At 41.5% G+C, this 23,835-nt stretch overlaps 1 protein-coding gene across 1 annotated transcript; it reads left to right on the top strand.

Annotated features, from left to right (window-relative positions):
- The first annotated feature begins 8,683 nt into the window (after positions 1 to 8,683).
- Positions 8,684 to 9,303, top strand: LOC129728523 (mantle protein-like). Its single transcript, XM_055686967.1, has 2 exons — positions 8,684 to 8,742; positions 8,800 to 9,303. The coding sequence occupies exons 1-2, from the start codon at positions 8,737 to 8,739 to the stop codon at positions 9,301 to 9,303; spliced, it is 510 nt and encodes a 169-aa protein (XP_055542942.1). The 5' UTR covers positions 8,684 to 8,736.
- Positions 9,304 to 23,835: the final 14,532 nt, after the last annotated feature.

Here is a 23,835-nt window from a genome sequence, read left to right as displayed (position 1 = left end):
GTTACTAAGCCAACGAAACGCGAACGGAAGGTACGTTCTCCATCAAAGTGTGGAGATTTCGATTATGTGCAAACCACTTCCGACGATGTCGAGTGGAGCCGTGCGCTCGTAGCGAATATAGATAGAATTTGCTCAAGCAAATTAATTTATAACAATCGTTTGAAAACTAATTTGAAATAATTGTGTTTATTCGGAAAAGCGGCGTTGATTTCATTCTGGTACAAATTTAAATCGCTGTTCGATGTTTGGGGTTGGATCGTGAATCCCTAAAGGTAATCGTTGGTTTTCGCTAGTTTTATAAAAGTTTTTTTTTTAATATATTAGTGCATTTTTCTTAAAAAGAATAATCATTTTATTTGGTCATTTTTGGTTTAGCTGAAACTTTGCACAGATGTGCTAGAGATGTCATTTTGTTATTTTCATTTAAAAGGTGTTTTCTTCGAATCCCAACTCATTTTTAAGAAGGGCTTATGTGAAAAAGGTTTATCCTTCCAAAAAATATATACACCGCAAGACAAAAATAAAAAACAATAGAAAACAAATTTTCTATGTTATATGTTTAAAAAAATTTACTTTTGTAAAATCTGATTTTTTTTTTGAAAATCACAGCTTAAAAAAAGTTATTTGGCTTCGCTAAAATCATCATAAATCTTTAAAGACATGTTTTAAGTATTTATTATATATTTATAGTGATTTTACTGAATCCTGTCTAAAAGCAGGCTTGGGCACTAGAGGGCTTAGGAATATTTGCTGAGCCTAGTTCCTATTGTTATTAAAAAAATTTTAGGGTCAGAATCTCTTGTTTAATCGGTATAGTGGCTTCTGCAAATAATAATTTAGTTCACCCAAAAATTGTTTTTGTAGAAAAAATATGAATTCAAAAACAGTGAATAATGTTCCACTCAAATCTCACGGAGCAAAATGTTGTTGCTTGTTCATACCAAATACATCTCTCATTGTAGCCGTTCTTGGAACATTTGAAAAAAAAACACAAGCCCGTTTCTCATACTTTTCGTATTCATCAAATCTTGGAAACTAACATAAACTTTCAAGAAATCGAGTACACTGTACACTGAATTGTTTTTTACACATTTTGTTTTGCGCTTTACACGGCTTGGTAATATTTTGTGCCGATATTTCGGTTAGGTTGAACCAAGATCTACGAAAAAAATGTGACAGCTGAAATTTTTTTTTTATTTTTGAACCGAGCACTCAGTGGTGCCGTTTTTGTCACAAACTGCTTCCTGGTCTAAGGGTTGCAGCATTTCGAGACGGTTCTCGTCAACCAGCATCGGTTCCTTTATCAACTCCTCAACATCGTCGCTAGTCATGTCGTCAAAGCATTTCCCGCCAATAACATTGGCTAGAAGAATAATTTCATAGGCACCATTAGTCTCTTCAGCCCATGTGTAGGGGTTGGACCCTACCAGGGCTTTCGGAAAATCCTGTACGTGCCGTCGGCACGGAATTAATACTCAAGACTTTGAGCGGACAATTGGAATTCTTTATTTTTACAAAAGCATAAATACTGACTTACGGGTAACTCAGAGTGAGAGGCTTCTTCCCTTTCGCCCTGGTCACCACATACCTAGCTGTGTTACTCTAACCTACGCCATTCCTCGGCCTGTCTCTTTTTTATGCTCAACTTTCAGTACAAATAATTAACTCTGCTCCCCTCTTGGGGAGCTTTCAAGAGAGCGCGCTCTGTTACGTGCTTTGGTTACTGACATCTATATTCTTTGAGAGCGCGAGCGGGCGCTGTTGAGTACCGGTCAGTGTTATGAAAATGACTGCAAGACAATGACAGCAAATTCTCAACTGTTCCGGCTCTCATTGTATTGCACAGCTCTCTCTGCTCCCCACACGTTCGGTGAACAGTCCGACAGCAACTGACGACAGCACACATGCAACTCCATACGGACTGTTATTTTTCATCTTCATATGTCTGTTGGTATTACCAAGCTATCGCGAATGACAGCCTGTAATCTTCCGACATCCTTCAACACGAATCCGAGCGGGATGTCAGATGATTATGATCACGACAGTAAGGCCGATGAAAGAATGAAAGAGAGATGGTGCGAAGCGCGTTTTTTCTTACGTGGGGTATAATATCAACAATGGAAACGGTTTGCTTTGTATTCAATATGCCACCGGCCTGTGAAAAAGGAGAAACGAAAAAATGCAAATCGATGACAGCCACAGCCGATCAGCAGGCTGTCAACAGGAACAGGACATCCTCAAAATGAGCAAACTAGGCTGTCATGTCCGAACGAACAAAATACATGCGCAAGAATGAGCTGTCGTACGCAACACAAGACAGTTTCTTTGCCTTGTTTAAGCTGTAGCTGTATGTGAGCTCTCATGAATAGCTCATGCATGAGGCTATTAGAGTGAAGAGAGAGAATAGTCGTCAGTATAGTGTCGCTCTCCAGTCATTTTCCTAAGCTTGGTACCGGTATTAGCCTAGGTTTGTTTATGCCGAGTTATGCAACGCCTCGGTGCCTCTACTGGTTATTTTATCGCGCAAGGTAAAGTGTTTTGCTAACGTTTGCATAGCGGAACCGTTCACGGTCTTTCTTCGAGAGCTTTCCTGCCTTGTTTATAAATAATCTTGTTTTAGTGGACGACGGCAGAAGGCCGTGTTCCGGTTTACACTCTACCTGTTTTCATTAAATTAAACAGAAGGCTTACTTTCTTTCGGACTAAGCTAAAATGTACCGTATGGATCGTTTTCTACTTTTCCAAGAAAAAACTTTCTTCTTGAAATTAGAAATGATGCTCTGGTTCAACGACTGTACTGAGGATGTTGTGTTTGGAGGCAAGATTATGACATTAGGATGATCGATTACATGTCGGAAGCATTGTCAACGAGTAGAAAAACATTAAAATCAAGACCTTTTTTCTTCTAATAAGGTCTCAGGGACGAACATTTCATCAAACTTGAATACAGTTTTCGTTACCCATGCTTTCTGGTTTGCCATCAAAAAAGTACTTTTCGATGTTTCGATGCCCACACCATCCAAAACAAGCAATAAACAATCTTTTTTCGCCACTACTGCTTCGTCACTAGTTCTTCTGCGGCTAGAGCGTTATGTAACGCTTTCTCCCTGGCGCACAGAGGAGTAACTCGAGTGAAAACCTGGCCAAAATTATTTTCGCTGCTATTTAGCAATATTTTGGGAAATATTTAAGTGAGAAGTGGAAGTGGCTGGTTCGAGTATTATATCAAAAAGTACCTCTAAATATCACACACGCAACTTAATGTTTACATTTACATAGCCTATGTGTCTTCATTAATGTTAGTGAGCAGATGAAGTAATACGCTCGAATGATTTGTTTTCGCAAAACGGGCAGCGAAATAAATTGAAGAATTCAACAGAAAAATTATGTAGCAAAATATCTTCATTTAGACCTATCAATTCGATGCTCACAAATTATATGATGCCTCATGGAACCTACGTAGGTTGGAAAAAGCCTTTTGTACGGAGTGTTATTTACCTGGATTATTGATTCTGTGCATCAAGTTATTTTTAGGTTAACTTAAATTAGTTGAAATTCATTCACTAAACTAATCTCATTTCATCTTTGTTGAGCTGAAAAACTGTTTTCAGGGTACCCATCAGGTTTTTTTTTTAATTTCCCGTGTACGCGTGAACACTTAACGTCAAAATTCGTCATAAACAACATTTTACAAACGGGTCGTAAATGCCAATCCGGACGTTACCGGATGAGATATTTGCGAGGATGTGTTTGTAATGTTATGAACTTCCATTCTTCCGATGATTATATGATCGAATTCCGCGAGATTTGATAACTTTTTTAATATTGAAAATGCTCGAAAATACGTAAAAATCACTAATTTCTAAAACTTCTTAAGAGTAGCTATAATTTAGAAATTTCGGAATTTCTATCAACTAGTTTATTAGCATTGAACATAAAGAACTCATTTGCTGAAAAATTGATCAATTGTCATTTTTTTGATGCCTAGCAAAACTTGTTACTATAAATGGTTCGATTCCCAAAAAAAATGCTTGAAAATTTGTCAATGTTTACAGCGCTCCCAGCATATGATAATACCGTTTAACGTTCATCGAGTGATGGCATTTTGTGGAGCATTTATTTAAGCTGCAGAAAAAATTATAGCGGCACCAAAAAGCGACAAAAAACTTTTTTCTTATTTTGGCCAGCTTTTTGTTCTAGATACTCCTCTGTGTGACGGTTGGAACTATCAAGTGGAAACCTTTTCTGTGTTTGGTCTTGATTTCATAACTTCAGAGCCTTTTTCATTTTCTCAATCCAAAAATATCGAGCATATGGAGTGTTCTTTGCGCAAATATCGGTCCCAGCTATTACTGCATCCCAAACTGCGCCGTCGGAGCCATAGCAGTTACTGATCCTACTGTTACTGAGTTGACCGGAACGACTATTCGAAAAATAATGCTTTTCGTAGCGTTACAACATGTTTTCCAGAAAGCAGACTCGTCGTTTCTCCTCAGCGAATCACTAGCGTGTAGGAGAATATCTTTCACTGAGAAAACATTTGCTCTCACACTGCACTGGTGAGTAAAGCGACGCACTTGCTTGAAAAGAGCAGCGAATCGTGTGTATCTTAGTAATTTACAAAAGAAGACACCGCAGTGAAATCTGGACGAAACTACCGAGGGGTGCGACAATGCACAAGCACCGCAACGAAATGCGGAGTGGAGGTGGCTAAGGAGTCGATCCGCCTCCGCAAAGGTCCGGCGGGGACCCAGGTAACTACCTTCCGACTAGCGGTGACGGACGCTAACCTGGCCCTGAAAGAAATCGAATTGAAGGTCGGCTGGTCTGTATACCGTCTGAGCATACTACAGCAACCGGACATCTGTTTCCGTTGCTTTGAGGGAAGACATGAGTCCTGGACCTGCAAGGGACCTGATAGGAGACAGTTGTGAAAGCGATGTGGAGGGGCAGGCCATAAAGCATAGGACTGAGAGGAGTCTCCCAAGTGTATGGTATGTTCCGGGAAACGGGACGCTAAACAATTTTTGGGGAGGCCCAGGAGCCCAGCCGGTAAGCCTGCTGCGAATTGGACGACAAGCAAGTACCCGGTTCAGAAGGTTGTCTCAACTTCAGAGGGAGAATACGGAGTAGCCAATGTGAGTGGAGTGTTCTACTGTTGCTATGCTCCGCCACGTTGGTGTACCGAAAGGTTCATCCAGATGGTCGATCTGTTATCCATGAAGCTAACGGGCCTAACGCCGTTGGTGGTGGCGGGCGACTTCAACGCTTTGCTGAGTGGGGAAGTCGCTTCACGAACCAGAGGGATCAGATCTTGTTGGAGGCTTTGGCAAAGCTCAACCTAGATCTGGCCAACGTTGGAAACAAAAGTACTTATAGCAGAAATGATGCGGAGTCTATCATTGACGTGATGTTCTCCAGCCCAAGACTGATCAAGAACCGGAGGGGTAGATGATGGCTACACTAATAGCGACCACCTGTTGGTCTGCTATAGTGTAGACAACAACGAGAGGCGGCAAGCGACGGGTAGAGCCAACACTCCGATCATCCGCGGGTGGAAGACATCGCATTTCGATGCCGAGATTTTCAAAGAGGCAATGAGAACAGGGGGGCAGTTGGCTCCGCCCGACTGCTGACCAACTAGTTGCCATGCTATCGCGGGCGTGTGACGTTACCATGCCTGGGTCTCACCAACCTAGGAATGGGAAGTCACCGGGTTACTGGGGGACGGACGCGATAGTCGACCTTCGCAGTGTGTGCCTCCGTGCAAGACGGAAGATGCAGCGTGCGCGAAACGAAAAAGAGAGGACAGAACGCCGCGCAGCATTCGGTTCTGCAAGATCGATGCTAAAGAGTGCGATGAAGCATTCGATTCTGCAAGATCGACGCTGAAGAGTGCGATTAAGGTAAGCAAGAGAGCCTGCTTCGATAGGCTATACGCGAGTGCCGATACGAACCATCAGAGTAACGCCTATAGGACCGTAATGGCAGAGATACGTTCCAGTATCTCAGACACAGACCAGGGATGGTCGGCCAACTTCCGAACATCCAATCCATAAGCGACGACAGCCGTGTCAAGATCGAGGGAGAGGTTAAGGTTACGAATTAGGAACTCATCGTGATTGCCAACCCCCTAAAGGTGAGCAAGGCACAGGGACCGGATGGAATCCCTAACCTGGCAATCAGACTGGCGATTAAAACGGCCTCCGGCCTGTTTCGGGTAGTGATGCAGAGGTGCCTGGATGACTGCCTCTTCCCGGACAGGTGGAAGCGGCAGAGTTTGGTCTTACTTCCGAAAGCTGCCTGCTGGACACTGCGGGCAAGGTGCTTGAAAGAATTATCATCAACAGACTGGTGAGTTACACGGAGGGTGTAAACGGTCTGGTAAATAACCAGTTCGGTTTCCGGAAGGGCAGGTCCATGGTGGATGCTATCCTTTTCGTCACCAAGACGGCGGAGGTAGCACTCCAACGCAAGAGACGGGGCATACGCTTTCGCGTAATCGTCACACTTGACGTGAAGAATGCGTTCAATTGTGCCAGTTGGGACTCCATAGCGCTTGCACTCAGGAGCATCCATGTACCGGTGTCGCTGTACAAGATTCTGGAAAACTACTTCCAAAACCGAGTACTTATTTACAACACGGAGGAGGGTCAGAAATGCGTCCCAATTACCGCAAGGTTCTATGCTGTATTGGGAAATGTATGACGGGGTGTTTAAACTCAAGTTCACTGTAGGGGTTGTGATCGTCGGCTTTGCATACGACATAACGATAGAGGTCAATGGCGAGTCGATCGAAGAGATCGAGTTGACGGTAGCGCACTGTATACGCAAGGTCGAAGACTGGATGCACTCCAAGAAACTGGAGTTAGCACACCATTAGACGTAGGTCACGGTTGTGAATAACCGCAAATCAGAGCAACAGGCGGCGGTCAGAGTCGAAGACTGCACCATCACCCCAAAGCGATCCTTGAAGCTCTTGGAGTTTATGGTTGACGATAAGCTCACATTCAAGAGACACGTCAACTATGCTTGCAAGAGGGCTTCAACGGTTATTGCAGCACTATTTCGAAAAATGTCGAATAGCTCAGCGGTAAATGGCACAAAGCGTAAACTTCTTGCCAGACTGGTTTCGTCCATACTCAGGTATGGGGGCCCAGTGTGGTCCAAAGCGCTAGGTACTAACAGTTATCGTGGTAAACCGGAAAGTACCTACAGGCTCATGTGCCTGATGGTTGCGAGTGCGTTTCGTACAGTGTCATACGACGAATCTGCGTCTAAAATGCCAGGTTCTTAGTTATATAAATTTGATACATCTTTATTTCTGAATTCGTTTAAGACTTTTTGAGCAAATCTTGGCCAAGTGATTTGATAATTTGTTATGTCATGTATCAAGCAACTATTTATTTAATCACTAGATAGAACTTAGAAAATTCAATCTATTATGCTTGAAAATACAACACAAAAAACTTCTTAACCTTTTTGAGAATATGATACGACCAAACTTCAATTCTAAAATACGCTCTAAGCAAAAGCAAAAAAAAACTTTGATATAAGCAGTTTTGTTTCTTGGAATTTTGCTATTTGATTACATACCAAAAACTATTTTCGCTTTTAATTGTAACAAATTTAATGATTAGTTTGTTAAAGTCAAACTAATGAACAAATAACTTATAATGATGAATTGCTATAACGAACATCAATACCTACTGGCATAAAATATATTGTTCTACCTCGGCAATCTAATGTTTCGCGCTTCGATAGATACTCACATGTTGTTTCCATATCATTTGTTTTTGTCAAATCAATTGGATTTTTCCAGGCTATGGCTTCGCAGCAATCAAACAAACCATGCATAAGAGTGCGAAATAAACTGACCGAGCAGCAAACGGATTGATTCGTTGCACCTAAATATATTTGCTAGACTGGGTCGTACGCAAAAACCGCTTGAAAATCAATCTTTTTTTTTTCTTTATTTGCTTTTTCACGCACTAGATCGAACGTCTGTCGGTTTATTCGCGCAGAGAGAAGAATGGGAATTTAAATTGCAGCTTAAAAATTTAGGCGCATTTAAGGTGAATTGCAATTAAAATCTAGTGTTAGTGTAATTGTGTGATTTGGGTCTCAGGGTTCGTCATTTTTATTTGACCAAATTATATAATATGCAATCGAGAAAGTAGTTAATATTAGATGTTATTAGCATGTTAAGTCACCACTTCCCCAATGTCTAGTAGGTATGAGCACATAATTTTATACTCAATTGCATACCACTTTTACATTTCCATACGCATACTGACCTCAGGCAACCACAAACCAACACACAATTTGATAAGGATCTTAGGGAATTTGTTTTTCTGCGCTTCGGTGCCCCTTCCCGACGCGGACTGTGACAGTACCGAAAATTGGTTTGTGTCTGACGAACGGTCGCTTACAATGGGTGGCTGAGTCAGTTCAAAACTATGTTGTAACTTTGGCACACCAACGTACAACAACGGTGGCTTATCTGTGTGCCAACCGTTACGTTGGGCTCGAATTTGATAGTTTATGAGTAGCTCGTTGGATCTCAAGCGGGGAATCTTATTACGGTGGAGCGTCTCCGGAGGACTTAACTAGATGATTTTAGTATATAAATGCAAGCCGGTTGCGCTGGGCCTAACAGTTCGTTTAAACACCTTACCAAGATTGCTTAGCTCGGTGCTGAACAATTCGGGTTTAGTTTTCGTAGTGAAAGGAAAAATGCAGGTTAATAAACAAATTAATATGGGAAAATAAAATATTAGTAACAGATTATTTTGATAGATTTCCATCATTCTGTCTATGACTGTGGCGATAGTCAGTGCAGCTGTGAGCTCGAAACCTCAGCGAGGGACATTTGGAGAACGTGAATCGTTAGAACTAAATACATACTATGATGATTATGATTACGACTGGGATCGATCTGGCAAGCGACATCACGTAAGAACCATCACCAAAAAGATACCGGTCCCTTACCCAGTGGAAGTTGAGAAACATATCAAAGTTCCAGTACCAGTTCCAGTGCCTTACGAAAAGCAGGTTCCCGTGATCGTCGAGAAGAAAGTTCCGGTATATGTAGAGAAGAAAATTCATGTCCCTGTAGAACGGCCGGTACCCGTTCCGTACGAAGTGCCTGTGAAAGTTCCTGTAATTCAAAAGGAGTACGTTGAAATTCCAAAGCCTTATCCGGTCCATGTGGACAAACCTTACCCGGTGTACGTGAAGAAAAATGTTTACATCGAGAAGCCGATTCCCGTTACGGTTCGCATTAAGAAACGCAAGCATTGAATGAATTAAAATAATGCTACGTTTATCGTGTGTGCAATAGTGTAGAGTAGATTGAGTATTTATTTATAAAGAATGTGATAATAACTTTTAGCACAGAATATGAATGTGGTGTTTGTTTTTCTTACAAATCAAAGCCAGCACACGTCGTAAATGAATAGTTGAGGTAACTCAATTAATACGGCAAAAACTGATGAAATAAGGTTACTTTCAAGTTCAAAATACAATCTTATTAAAACATCATTAATGAAATCATAGAACTATAAAACTATAAATAATACAGCATATTCAGCATCCAAATAATTCTTAAAAATAAAATGATTTTAATGCGAAGTTTTACATACACGAAAAATATCAAGATAAAGCATAGCGTTTTACTCCTGAAAAAGTGGCGGGAACAGATGTCAGCAAACAGAAAATCAGCTTGTACAATAAATAATTTTCGGTGATTTAATTATAAAAAATCAATATAAGCTAGGGTCTTTTTACGTGGTTGATTGTACCGCGTTGAAAAAAACAGCGTAATTTTAAAAAATTGCGTAAAAAAATCCATTCAATAAATAAACCCGATAAAAAACAACAGTACGTATGCAAATATCTACTTGAAAAATTACATATACGTAATTATTGCATCCAAAGTGAAAATTCGTTGAAAATCAGGACATTAACTTTTTTGAAATGAACGTGCCATTATTAAAGCTTTGGTATACATTTCTTAACCCGAATCAGCCCAGAATTCCCCACTAATGTTTGACTATTTCTAACTTTAGATAGCTTTTGTGTCCACATACAAAAAATAACTAGCTTGATGTGATTTTCTCTGTTAAACGGCATCCATTCGGGTTCATAAAAGCATTGATCTGGCGTTAATCGCAACGACATAGACTCGTATCGTATTATTCGATAATAACAGAATCTTTGGAACAAATATATTGAAAATGAACGTTGAATGAATTAAAAAAAAACCTAAATTAATCCACCTAGCGGTCAGACCCAGCCTTTCTCATTCAAACTTTTATTTGTTTAAATAGATTTACATGAACGCTTCAATCTAATAAATGTATATTCACTCTTTAGGTTCTAAAATATTGATGTTGTAATCTTATACATATAAATATGCAGTCCGGTCTGTCTGTCTGTCTGATCCATATGGGCTCGAAAACTACCGAACCGATCGACGTGAAAATTTGTATGTAGGGATTTTTGATGCCGATAAAGGTTCCTATCCATTCTGTGCCGAACACGCATCAGTACTGGACGTGTTTGGTGATCGGTCCGATAGAGTATAAAACAAAAGACGTGTGAACAAGTGTTGGCATTGTTTGCCTGGTCAAGTGAAATAAATCCGGGTTCAAGGTCGTGCCTTTGTGCAACTGTTTCGCATCGTGACTGCCAGCTGGTGCGTAAGCCGATTTGGCTGCTGGCTGAATTGTGCTACAGCAGTGGACGAGACACAAACGAGGAAAAAGAAGAAGCCATCAGTGTCAGCGAGTTGTATCGCTGTGTGGAGTGATCTCACACCTGGCTCGCTGCTGGTGGCTGTTTGGTGCTGCTGTATTGGTGCTGCTGGCTGTAACGGCTGCTACTTCGAACGATCGGACAACCAACCTTACTGGAAGGGAGAAATAAAAAGGTACGTGTTCTTGTCAGCGCTAGTGCGCTAGACTTAGCGCGATGGATGTAGATCCCTCGCCTCCCGCGCCACCATCCCCGAACCCCTCTGACCCTGACCCTTCTGTTACCCCCTCCCCTGTTCATTACCCAGACGGAGCCCAGGGCAGCTATACTGTTTATTTTCGGCCAAAGGCAGGACCGAAATCGAAAAAGTTGAACCTCTTGCAGATTTCTAAAGACCTGACGAAGGAGTACAAGGGCGTGACCGAAATTTCCAAGGTCCGGCCTAACAAGCTCCGTGTCGTGGTCGGTAACCTGAAAGAGGCCAACGATATAGCTTGCTCTGAGCTCTTCACACGCGAGTATCGCGTTTACATACCCGCACGAGACGTGGAGATCGACGGTGTCATAACCGATTCGAGTCTGTCCGTCGAGTGTATACTGCAAAGTGCCAAAGGGTGCTTTAAGAACAAAACGTGTCCCGAAGTAAAGGTGCTCGACTGCAAGCAATTGCGGTCAGCATCGATCATCGGTGGCAAAACAGTATACACTCCGTCAGACTCGTTTCGAGTTACGTTCGCCGGGTCTGCACTACCAAGCCACGTCTCGATCCACCGGGTTCGTCTCCCTGTGAGGCTCTACGTGCCCCGCGTCATGAACTGCCTGAATTGCAAGCAGTTAGGCCATACAGCCGCCTACTGCTGCAATAAGGCACGTTGTGGCAAGTGTGGGGAGTCTCATGCGGAAGATTCTTGCAGTGTTAACGCTGAAAAGTGTATTCACTGCGGAGAAAATCTGCATGAGCTCTCGACATGTGCGGTGTACATGCAGCGCAGGGATAAAATAAAACGGTCTCTCAAAGAGCGTTCAAAGCGTTCCTACGCTGACATGCTGAAGAAGACCGTTACCACTTCTCCCGTTACTTCGAACCCCTTCGATCTGTTGTCCTCTGATGAAACCGATTCTGACGATTCACCAGCGGGAGCATCTTACGCCAATCCTGGGGAGTCTAGAAAGAGGAAAAAAAAAAATTTCCTCTCCTAAACTTCCCAGAAAAGGTCCTAAGATTTCTCAAAGTGAAATGAAAGTTACAAACAAACCAAACAGTGCTGCGGAAAAACCGAAGCAAACTCCTCCTGGGCTGGCAAATTTAAAGTCCCAGAAGGAGTTCCCAGCACTGCCAGGAACATCTAAAACCCCAGTTGCTCCTTTTACACTCCCAGTTGATGAAACAAACTCTGGATTAGTGAAATTTTCTGACATTGTGGACTGGATTTTTGAAACTTTCAATGTACCCGATCCAATTAAAATTTTTCTTACAGCATTCCTCCCAACAGTTAGATCATTTTTGAAGCAGTTGACTGCCCAATGGCCTCTCCTTGCAGCGATTGTATCCTTCGATGCCTAATTCAACTGCGTATATGAAGGATTCTATCTCTGTCTTACAGTGGAATTGTAGAAGTATTTTACCAAAAATTGATTCGTTTAAAGTTTTGATAAATAAAAACAAATGCGATGCATTTTCCCTTTGTGAAACTTGGCTTACTTCAAATATTGATCTCAACTTCCATGATTTTAATATTATTCGCCTTGATCGAGACACCCCATATGGAGGAGTACTTTTAGGGATTAAAAAGTGCTATTCTTTCTATCGTATTAACCTCCCTTCGATTCCAGGCATCGAAGTTGTCGCATGTCAAATGACAATACAAGGTAAAGAGCTTTGTATTGCCTCAATATATATTCCCCCCAGAGCACAGGTTGGGCAACGGCTGCTCTTTGATTTAATAGAACTTCTTCCCTCGCCACGTTTGATTTTGGGAGACTTCAACTCTCATGGCGTGGCTTGGGGTTCCCCATACAATGATAACCGCTCCTCTTTAATCTATAACCTTTGCGATGACTTCGACATGACTATTTTAAACAACGGTGAAATGACACGTATCCCGAAACCTCCAGCGCGCCCAAGCGCTTTGGATCTATCCTTATGTTCGACGTCGCTACGGTTGGATTGCACATGGAAGGTAATCCTCGATCCTCACGGTAGCGACCATCTGCCTATTCTTATTTCAATTACTAACGGGTCAACTCGCATGCGACCAATTGACATTCCGTATGACCTCACACGAAATGTCGATTGGAAGTTATACGAGGAAATGATTTCAAAAGCGGTCGAGTCGATTCAACATCATTCACCACTTGAAGAATACAACCTCCTCGCGGGCTTGATTCTCGACGCCGCGTTGCAAGCCCAAACGAAGAAATATCCCGGCGTAACGATCAAAGAACGGCCTCCCACTCCGTGGTGGGACCAAGAGTGCTCCGATGTCTACACGAAGAGATCCGACGCGTTTAAGGCCTACCAGACGGGAGGTATACCTGGCGACTATTTACGGTATTCGGAGCTTGATACCAAGCTTAAAAGCTTGGCTAAAGCAAAGAAACGTGGATATTGGCGTCGGTTCGTGAACGAGACGTCGAGGGAGACATCGATGAGCACTCTTTGGAACACAGCCCGAAGAATGCGGAATCGCGTAACGGTCAACGAAAGCGAGGAGTCTTCAAGTAGGTGGATATTTGATTTTGCCAGGAAAGTATGTCCGGACTCTGTTCCTGCGCAAAATATTGTTCGCGATGCGTCTCCGGGCCACGACGCGATAGAATCACCTTTTACGATGGCAGAATTTTCAGTTGCCCTCCTGTCCTGTAACAATAACGCGCCTGGATTAGATAGAAACAAATTCAACTTGTTGAAGAATCTACCCGGCAATGCCAAGAGGCGCTTGTTGAACTTGTTCAATAAGTTCCTGGAGCAAAACATTGTACCGCAGGATTGGAGGCAAGTGAAGGTGATCGCCATCCAAAAACCAGGGAAACCAGCTTCTAATCACAACTCTTATAGGCCGATTGCAATGCTATCCTGTATCCGGAAAGTGATGGAAAAAATGATACTCCGTCGTTTAGACCACTGGGTCGAATCAAATGGTCTACTATCAGAAACTCAATTTGGCTTCCGCCGTGCCAAAGGGACGAATGATTGTCTTGCGTTGCTTTCAACAGATATTCAGCTGGCGTATGCTCGTAAAGAACAAATGGCGTCTGCGTTCTTGGACATTAAGGGGGCTTTTGATTCCGTTTCTATTGACATTCTTTCGGGTAAACTTCACCGACAAGGATTTTCTCCAATTTTGAACAATTTTTTGCACAATTTGTTGTCCGAAAAGCACATGCATTTTACGCATGGCGATTTGGCAACTTTTCGCATTAGCTACATGGGTCTTCCCCAGGGCTCATGTTTAAGCCCCCTTCTTTACAACTTTTATGTAAATGACATCGACGAATGTCTGGCAAATTCATGCACGATAAGACAACTTGCAGACGACAGTGTAATCTCTGTTACAGGAGCCAAAGCTGCCGATTTGCAAGGACCATTGCAAGATACCTTGGACAATTTGTCTGCTTGGGCTTTACAGCTAGGTATCGAATTCTCTCCGGAGAAGACTGAGATAGTAGTTTTTTCTAGGAAGCATGAACCTGCTCAGCTTCAAACACAATTAATGGGTAAAACGATTTCTCAGGTTTTGGTACACAAATATCTTGGTGTCTGGTTCGACTCTAAAGGCACGTGAGGTATCTGATGAAAAAATGTCAACAAAGAGTGAATTTTCTTCGTACAATAACCGGACAATGGTGGGGAGCCCATCCAGGAGACCTTATAAGGCTTTACCAAACAACGATATTGTCTGTTATTGAATACGGGTGTTTCTGCTTCCGCTCCGCAGCAAACACACATTTGATCAAACTGGAGCGAATACAATATCGTTGTTTGCGTATCGCCTTAGGTTGCATGCAGTCGACCCATACGATGAGTTTGGAGGTTTTAGCTGGAGTACTACCATTGAAAAACCGCTTCTGGAGCCTGTCTTCTCGTACTCTAATCAAATGTGAGGTCTTGAACCGTCCCGTGATTGAAAATTTTGAAAGGTTAATCGAACTTCATTCTCAAACCCGTTTTATGACATTGTATTTCAATCACATGTCCCAAAATATTAACCCTTCTTCGAATATTCCAAATCGTGTCGACTTATCAAATACTTCTGATTCTACTGTGTTTTTCGATACATCCATGATAGAAGAAACTCGTGGAATCCCGGATCATTTACGCGTGCAGCAGATCCCTCAAATTTTTTCCAATAAATATCGAAACATCAACTGCGACAATATGTACTACACTGACGGATCACTTCTTGATGGGTCCACTGGCTTCGGTATCTTCAATAACAATTTAACCGTCTCCCATAAGCTCGATAATCCTGCTTCTGTTTACGTCGCAGAATTAGCTGCAATTCAGTACACCCTAGGGATTATCGAAAAAATGCCCACGGACCATTATTTCATCTTTACGGACAGTCTCAGTTCCATTGAGGCTCTCCGATCGATGAAAGATGTTAAGCACTCTCCGTATTTCCTGGGGAAAATACGGGAACATCTGAGTGCTTTATCCGAAAAATCTACTCAGATTACCTTAGCGTGGGTCCCTTCTCACTGCTCGATACCGGGTAATGAGAAAGCGGACTCTTTGGCTAAGGTGGGCGCAACAAACGGTGATATTTATGAAAGACCAATTGCCTTTAATGAATTTTTCGCACTTGTACGTCAGAATACGATCATCAGTTGGCAAAATGCTTGGACCAGAGGGGAATTGGGAAGGTGGTTACATTCCATAATCCCCAAAGTATCGACGAACCCGTGGTTCAAGGGGTTGGATGTAGGTCGGGATTTCATTTGCGTGATGTCCCGGCTTATGTCCAATCACTATAGATTTGACGCGCTCCTCCGTCGTGTTGGGCTCGGGGAAAGTGGTATCTGTGCCTGTGGTGAAGGTTATCACGACATAGAGCATGTGGTTTGGTCATGCCCTGTACACCGTGACGCCAGGTCTAAATTAATAGCTTCCCTGCAGGCCGAGGGTAGACAGCCGGCTGTTCCTGTTCGTGATGTCTTGGCGAGCCGTGACCTATCCTACATGTCCCTTATATACGTTTTCCTGAAATCCATCCACGCCCCAGTCTAGTCCCGTTCCCCTCCGACTTCAACTCTCATGGCGTGGCTTGGGGTTCCCCATACAATGATAACCGCTCCTCTTTAATCTATAACCTTTGCGATGACTTCGACATGACTATTTTAAACAACGGTGAAATGACACGTATCCCGAAACCTCCAGCGCGCCCAAGCGCTTTGGATCTATCCTTATGTTCGACGTCGCTACGGTTGGATTGCACATGGAAGGTAATCCTCGATCCTCACGGTAGCGACCATCTGCCTATTCTTATTTCAATTACTAACGGGTCAACTCGCATGCGACCAATTGACATTCCGTATGACCTCACACGAAATGTCGATTGGAAGTTATACGAGGAAATGATTTCAAAAGCGGTCGAGTCGATTCAACATCATTCACCACTTGAAGAATACAACCTCCTCGCGGGCTTGATTCTCGACGCCGCGTTGCAAGCCCAAACGAAGAAATATCCCGGCGTAACGATCAAAGAACGGCCTCCCACTCCGTGGTGGGACCAAGAGTGCTCCGATGTCTACACGAAGAGATCCGACGCGTTTAAGGCCTACCAGACGGGAGGTATACCTGGCGACTATTTACGGTATTCGGAGCTTGATACCAAGCTTAAAAGCTTGGCTAAAGCAAAGAAACGTGGATATTGGCGTCGGTTCGTGAACGAGACGTCGAGGGAGACATCGATGAGCACTCTTTGGAACACAGCCCGAAGAATGCGGAATCGCGTAACGGTCAACGAAAGCGAGGAGTCTTCAAGTAGGTGGATATTTGATTTTGCCAGGAAAGTATGTCCGGACTCTGTTCCTGCGCAAAATATTGTTCGCGATGCGTCTCCGGGCCACGACGCGATAGAATCACCTTTTACGATGGCAGAATTTTCAGTTGCCCTCCTGTCCTGTAACAATAACGCGCCTGGATTAGATAGAATCAAATTCAACTTGTTGAAGAATCTACCCGGCAATGCCAAGAGGCGCTTGTTGAACTTGTTCAATAAGTTCCTGGAGCAAAACATTGTACCGCAGGATTGGAGGCAAGTGAAGGTGATCGCCATCCAAAAACCAGGGAAACCAGCTTCTAATCACAACTCTTATAGGCCGATTGCAATGCTATCCTGTATCCGGAAATTGATGGAAAAAATGATACTCCGTCGTTTAGACCACTGGGTCGAATCAAATGGTCTACTATCAGAAACTCAATTTGGCTTCCGCCGTGCCAAAGGGACGAATGATTGTCTTGCGTTGCTTTCAACAGATATTCAGCTGGCGTATGCTCGTAAAGAACAAATGGCGTCTGCGTTCTTGGACATTAAGGGGGCTTTTGATTCCGTTTCTATTGACATTCTTTCGGGTAAACTTCACCGACAAGGATTTTCTCCAATTTTGAACAATTTTTTGCACAAATTGTTTTCCGAAAAGCACATGCATTTTACGCATGGCGATTTGGCAACTTTTCGCATTAGCTACATGGGTCTTCCCCAGGGCTCATGTTTAAGCCCCCTTCTTTACAACTTTTATGTAAATGACATCGACGAATGTCTGGCAAATTCATGCACGATAAGACAACTTGCAGACGACAGTGTAATCTCTGTTACAGGAGCCAAAGCTGCCGATTTGCAAGGACCATTGCAAGATACCTTGGACAATTTGTCTGCTTGGGCTTTACAGCTAGGTATCGAATTCTCTCCGGAGAAGACTGAGATAGTAGTTTTTTCTAGGAAGCATGAACCTGCTCAGCTTCAAACACAATTAATGGGTAAAACGATTTCTCAGGTTTTGGTACACAAATATCTTGGTGTCTGGTTCGACTCTAAAGGCACGTGAGGTATCTGATGAAAAAATGTCAACAAAGAGTGAATTTTCTTCGTACAATAACCGGACAATGGTGGGGAGCCCATCCAGGAGACCTTATAAGGCTTTACCAAACAACGATATTGTCTGTTATTGAATACGGGTGTTTCTGCTTCCGCTCCGCAGCAAACACACATTTGATCAAACTGGAGCGAATACAATATCGTTGTTTGCGTATCGCCTTAGGTTGCATGCAGTCGACCCATACGATGAGTTTGGAGGTTTTAGCTGGAGTACTACCATTGGAAAACCGCTTCTGGAGCCTGTCTTCTCGTACTCTAATCAAATGTGAGGTCTTGAACCGTCCCGTGATTGAAAATTTTGAAAGGTTAATCGAACTTCATTCTCAAACCCGTTTTATGACATTGTATTTCAATCACATGTCCCAAAATATTAACCCTTCTTCGAATATTCCAAATCGTGTCGACTTATCAAATACTTCTGATTCTACTGTGTTTTTCGATACATCCATGATAGAAGAAACTCGTGGAATCCCGGATCATTTACGCGTGCAGCAGATCCCTCAAATTTTTTCCAATAAATATCGAAACATCAACTGCGACAATATGTACTACACTGACGGATCACTTCTTGATGGGTCCACTGGCTTCGGTATCTTCAATAACAATTTAACCGTCTCCCATAAGCTCGATAATCCTGCTTCTGTTTACGTCGCAGAATTAGCTGCAATTCAGTACACCCTAGGGATTATCGAAAAAATGCCCACGGACCATTATTTCATCTTCACGGACAGTCTCAGTTCCATTGAGGCTCTCCGATCGATGAAAGATGTTAAGCACTCTCCGTATTTCCTGGGGAAAATACGGGAACATCTGAGTGCTTTATCCGAAAAATCTACTCAGATTACCTTAGCGTGGGTCCCTTCTCACTGCTCGATACCGGGTAATGAGAAAGCGGACTCTTTGGCTAAGGTGGGCGCAACAAACGGTGATATTTATGAAAGACCAATTGCCTTTAATGAATTTTTCGCACTTGTACGTCAGAATACGATCATCAGTTGGCAAAATGCTTGGACCAGAGGGGAATTGGGAAGGTGGTTACATTCCATAATCCCCAAAGTATCGACGAACCCGTGGTTCAAGGGGTTGGATGTAGGTCGGGATTTCATTTGCGTGATGTCCCGGCTTATGTCCAATCACTATAGATTTGACGCGCTCCTCCGTCGTGTTGGGCTCGGGGAAAGTGGTATCTGTGCCTGTGGTGAAGGTTATCACGACATAGAGCATGTGGTTTGGTCATGCCCTGTACACCGTGACGCCAGGTCTAAATTAATAGCTTCCCTGCAGGCCGAGGGTAGACAGCCGGCTGTTCCTGTTCGTGATGTCTTGGCGAGCCGTGACCTATCCTACATGTCCCTTATATACGTTTTCCTGAAATCCATCCACGCCCCAGTCTAGTCCCGTTCCCCTCCGTCTACACCCAACAAAACGACAAGAACACGTTTGAACCTTAAGCACAAAACCAGCAACCAGACCCCGCACAATAGAACCAGGACCCAAGGACTACGAGCCTCTGTCTCAACTCACGACATCGTGGCTCAGCAGAACGAATCCATACATGCCATTCGACGATTATCAGACGACCATTGAACAACAATACACTGATTGGAAATCCCATGCTAGTTTTAAGTTAGACTTAATTTCAGCTCGTAGTCGGCAGCGAGGATAAAAAATTTGCTTTAGTTTTTAAGTCATCAGATATAATTGGCGCCGTTAAACATTAAATTGTATTTGTGCCGTGTCAAATAAATGTTATGTGAAGAAAAAAAAAAAAAAGGTTCCTATGATAGTTTGAGACCCCTCCGTCTTCTGGAAGGGAGGAACATAAATTTCTGCACAAATCAAGAACAAACCAAGCTAATTAAACCGAATTTGGCATGTGGATGTTTTAAGGGGTAAAAAAATGTCCATAATAGTTGGACGCCCCTCTCTTTTCTGGAAGGGAGAGGTTTCATACAAATGAAACACAATTTTCTGCACATCTCAAGAACTAATCAACTAAATGGAACCAAATTTGTCAGGTAAATGTTTTTAGTAGTAAAAAATATGTCCATAATATTTTGACACCCCTCCTTCTTTTGAAAGGAAGGGGTGCCATACAAATGAAACACAAATTTCTGCACATCTCGAGAACTAACCGAGTAAATGGAACCAAATTTGGCATGTGAATGTTTTAGGGATATGATACACGGGAGCTAAAATCGATCGAAATTGTCTTCAAACGACCAAATACCACCCAATATGGGAATTTCCGAAAAGCCACAAATCGACTTCAGACAACATTTTGAATTGTAAGATGGCAACTTCCGGTTTCTGGAAACGGCCTGAAATGGACGATTCCCATTAAGTATGAGTATCTCCGGAATCAGAAAGATGGACAGAAGCTAAAAATTGATCACAGACTTAATCTTGAATTTTAACATGGTGAATTTTAACATGCAAGGAGCTAACAATTGACCTCAGGCACCATTTTGAATTGCTAAATGGCAACTTCTAGGAAACAGTCGCAAATGACCGAAAAATACTCAATATGAATATTTCCGTTATCGAGATGATGAATAGAAACCAAACATTGACCCTGGATACCATTTTGAATTTAAAGACGACCACTTTAAGTTTCTGGAAAACAACCAAAATAACTAAATACCTCCCAATATGGGTATTTCCGGTATTAGATTGATGCCAGAAAATCTGCTGAATATGACCGAATATCACCCAATATGAATATATTCAGAATTAAGGCGATGTACAGAAGCCAAAAGTCGAGGATGTTGTCATTTTGATGAAACCAATCATTTTAAACGATTTGTTATTCGACTTTGATTATATCCTATGACCGATTCGTCGTGCATTTGCAGATTTTAAACACATCGCAAGGAATCAATAAATTTGGAAAGTTCAAATTGTACGATACCACATTTAAATTATGTTGAGGCCACATTTACTGATCAAAGCAGGTATAGCTTTCAATAGTCTTTGAATTTCTTTTCTTTCCATAAATTTTGAGCCACATATCAAATTGTTATGAAGTTTGTTATTTGTAAGTTTGAGAGATGACTCGTTCGTACGGCACTAGTTATGTTCAAATAAGTCACGTAATCTTTGAGATAATAGACTTCCGTTGTTTTATTGACAGTTTAATACATAACGGTAGCTTAAGTTCGATTATAATCAAATGAAATGGGAACGTATAGGGCAGCCAAAATTTGAAACCACGTGTTCAATCATAATTCATCAGTTAACCCTTAACTAGCCCGCTCATCTGATAATACGATTGATCAAATCGGTTTTGTAGTTTCTGAGATAATGAAGTTTCGTGGTTTTCACATCTCGGTACATTACAGACGAAGTTACAGTTCGATTAAAGTAAAATTCAATAGGGTGTCATACGGCAGCTGGACTTATTATTTGACACTAATTTTGTGGAAATCGGTTCAACCATCTCTGAGAGAAGTGAGTGAGTCCAAGTAGTCTTCGGAATATGTTCCTTTTCATAGCTGGATTTCACATTTTTTAACATAACAGGAAAAGTAACAGTCCGATTGCAAAACAAATCAATAGGGTTTTATGGGGCAATTAGACCTTCCATTTGACACTGATTTTATGAAAATCGGTTCAGTCTTCTCTGAGAAACATGAGTGAGATTAAACAGTCTTCAAAACACGTTTCTTTAAATAACTTTTGAACCACAAGTTCAATCTTTATGAAATTCAAAAGTTAAGAGTTTTTCAGGTAGCCCGTTCATATGAAACCAATTTTGTTCAAATCGGTATTGTAGTTTTCGAGATAATGATGTTTCATGATTTTTACATTTTGATACATAACCTCTAAACTAAAAATCCGATCACAATGAAATTTAATAGGGTCTTATAGACATCAAGACCTATTATTTGCAATTAATTTCATGAAAATCAGTCCAGCCATCTCTGAGAAAAGTGAGTGAGAATAAAAATCTGCACATACACACACACATACACACACACACACAAATACACACACACATACATACAGAAAATGCTCAGCTCGTCGAGCTGAGTCGAGTGATATATGCCATTCGGCCCTTTGGAGCACTTTTATACTTTTGGTTTTGCAAGTGATTGCTATACCTTTCTAGGAGAAAGGCAAAACAGGAAATTACACGATTATTTTTGCCTTTCTCCTAGAAAGGTATAGCAATCACTGGAAAAACCAAAGGTATAAAAGTGGTCCCAATGGCCGAATGTCATGTACCACTCGACCCCTTTCGACGAACTGAGCATTTTCTGTATGTATGTATGTATGTGTGTATGTGTGTGTGTGTGTGTGTGTGTGTGTGTGTGTGTGTATGTATGTGCAACTTTTTTTTCTCACTCACTTTTCTTAGAGATGGCTGGACCGATTTTCATAAAATTAATTGCAAATGAAAGGTCTAATTGCGCCATAGGTTGCTATTGAATTTCATTGTAATCGGATTTTTAGTTGAGAGGTTATGTATCAAAATGTAAAAATCACGAAACATCAATATCTCAAAAACCACACAACCGATTTTAATAAAATTGGTTTCAAATGATTGGGCTGTCTCCAGAACCTTTAACTTTTGAATTTCGTAATGATTGAACATATGGTTCAAAAGTTATGTAAAGAAAAGTTATCCTGAGGTTGTTTAAACTCACTCATTTTTCTCAGAGATGGCTGAACCGATTTTCACAAAATTAGTGTCAAATGAAAGGTCTAGTTGCCCCATAAGTTGCTATTGAATTTCATTGCAATCGGATTGTAACTTTGTCCGTTGTTCATGAAAATGTGAAATCACATAATGAAAGTAAACATATTGACTTCCTTCTAACGATCACTGGCTAATTAAAAGGTAGAAAAGTGATCCAAATGGCCGAATGTCATATACTACTCGACTCAGCTAGACGAATCGAGCATTTTCTGCATATAAGCATGTATAGGTGTATATGTTTGTGTGTGGGTGTGTACGTGTGTATGTGCACCTTTTTTCGCACTCACTATTCTCAGAGATGGTCTGACCGAACAGATTTCAATGAAATTAATTGCAAATGAAAGGTCTAGTTGCTCTATAAGACCCTATTGAATTTTATTGTAATCTGATTTCTAGTTTAGAGGTTATGCATCAAAGTGTAAAAATAACGAAACATCAATATCTCAGAAACCACACATCTGATTTGATTAAAATTAGTTTCAAATGAACGGGCTACCTTAAAAACCCTTAACTTTTGAATTTTATGAAGATTGAACATGTGGTTCAGAAGTTATGGAAAGAAACGTGTTCTGGAGACTATTTAATCTCACTCATGTTTCTCAGAGATGGCTGGCCCGATTTTTATTAAATTAGTGTCATATGAAAGGTCTTGGTGCCCCATAAGACCCTAATGATTTTTTTCACAAACGGATTATAACTTTGCCTGTTATGTTTAAAAATGTGAAACCCAGCTATGAAAAGAAACATATTCCAAGACAACTTACGTGGACTCACTCATATTTCTCAGAGATGGTTGACCCGATTTCCACAGAATTAGTATCCAATAAAACGTCTACCTACCTCATAACACCCTATTGAATTTTGCAGTAATCGGACTGTAACTTCGTCTGTAATGTATCGAAATGTGAAAATCACGAAACTTCACTATCTTAGAAACTACACAACCGATTTGAACAATATTGATATCAGATGAACGGGCTAGTTAAGGGTTAACTGATGAATTATGATTGAACACGTGGTTTCAAAGTTTGGCTGCCCCATACGTTACCTTTTCATTTGATTGTAATCAAACTTAAGCAAGCGTTATGTTTTAATTTGTAAAACAACGAAAGTCTATTATCTCAAGTATTACACGACTTATTTGAACATAACTAGTATCATACAAATGAGTCATCTCTCAAACTTACAAATAACAAACTTCATAACAATTTGATATGCTGTTTAAAAGTTTTAGAAAGAAAAGAAATTCAAAGACTATTCAACACTTTACCTGCT

Source organism: Wyeomyia smithii, chromosome 3, assembly GCF_029784165.1.
Source record: "Wyeomyia smithii strain HCP4-BCI-WySm-NY-G18 chromosome 3, ASM2978416v1, whole genome shotgun sequence".
In the NCBI taxonomy this organism is placed as follows: Eukaryota; Metazoa; Arthropoda; class Insecta; order Diptera; family Culicidae; genus Wyeomyia; species Wyeomyia smithii.
The sequence above is the reverse complement of the archived record's forward strand: the minus strand, read 5'-3'. Positions and strand labels throughout refer to the sequence as shown.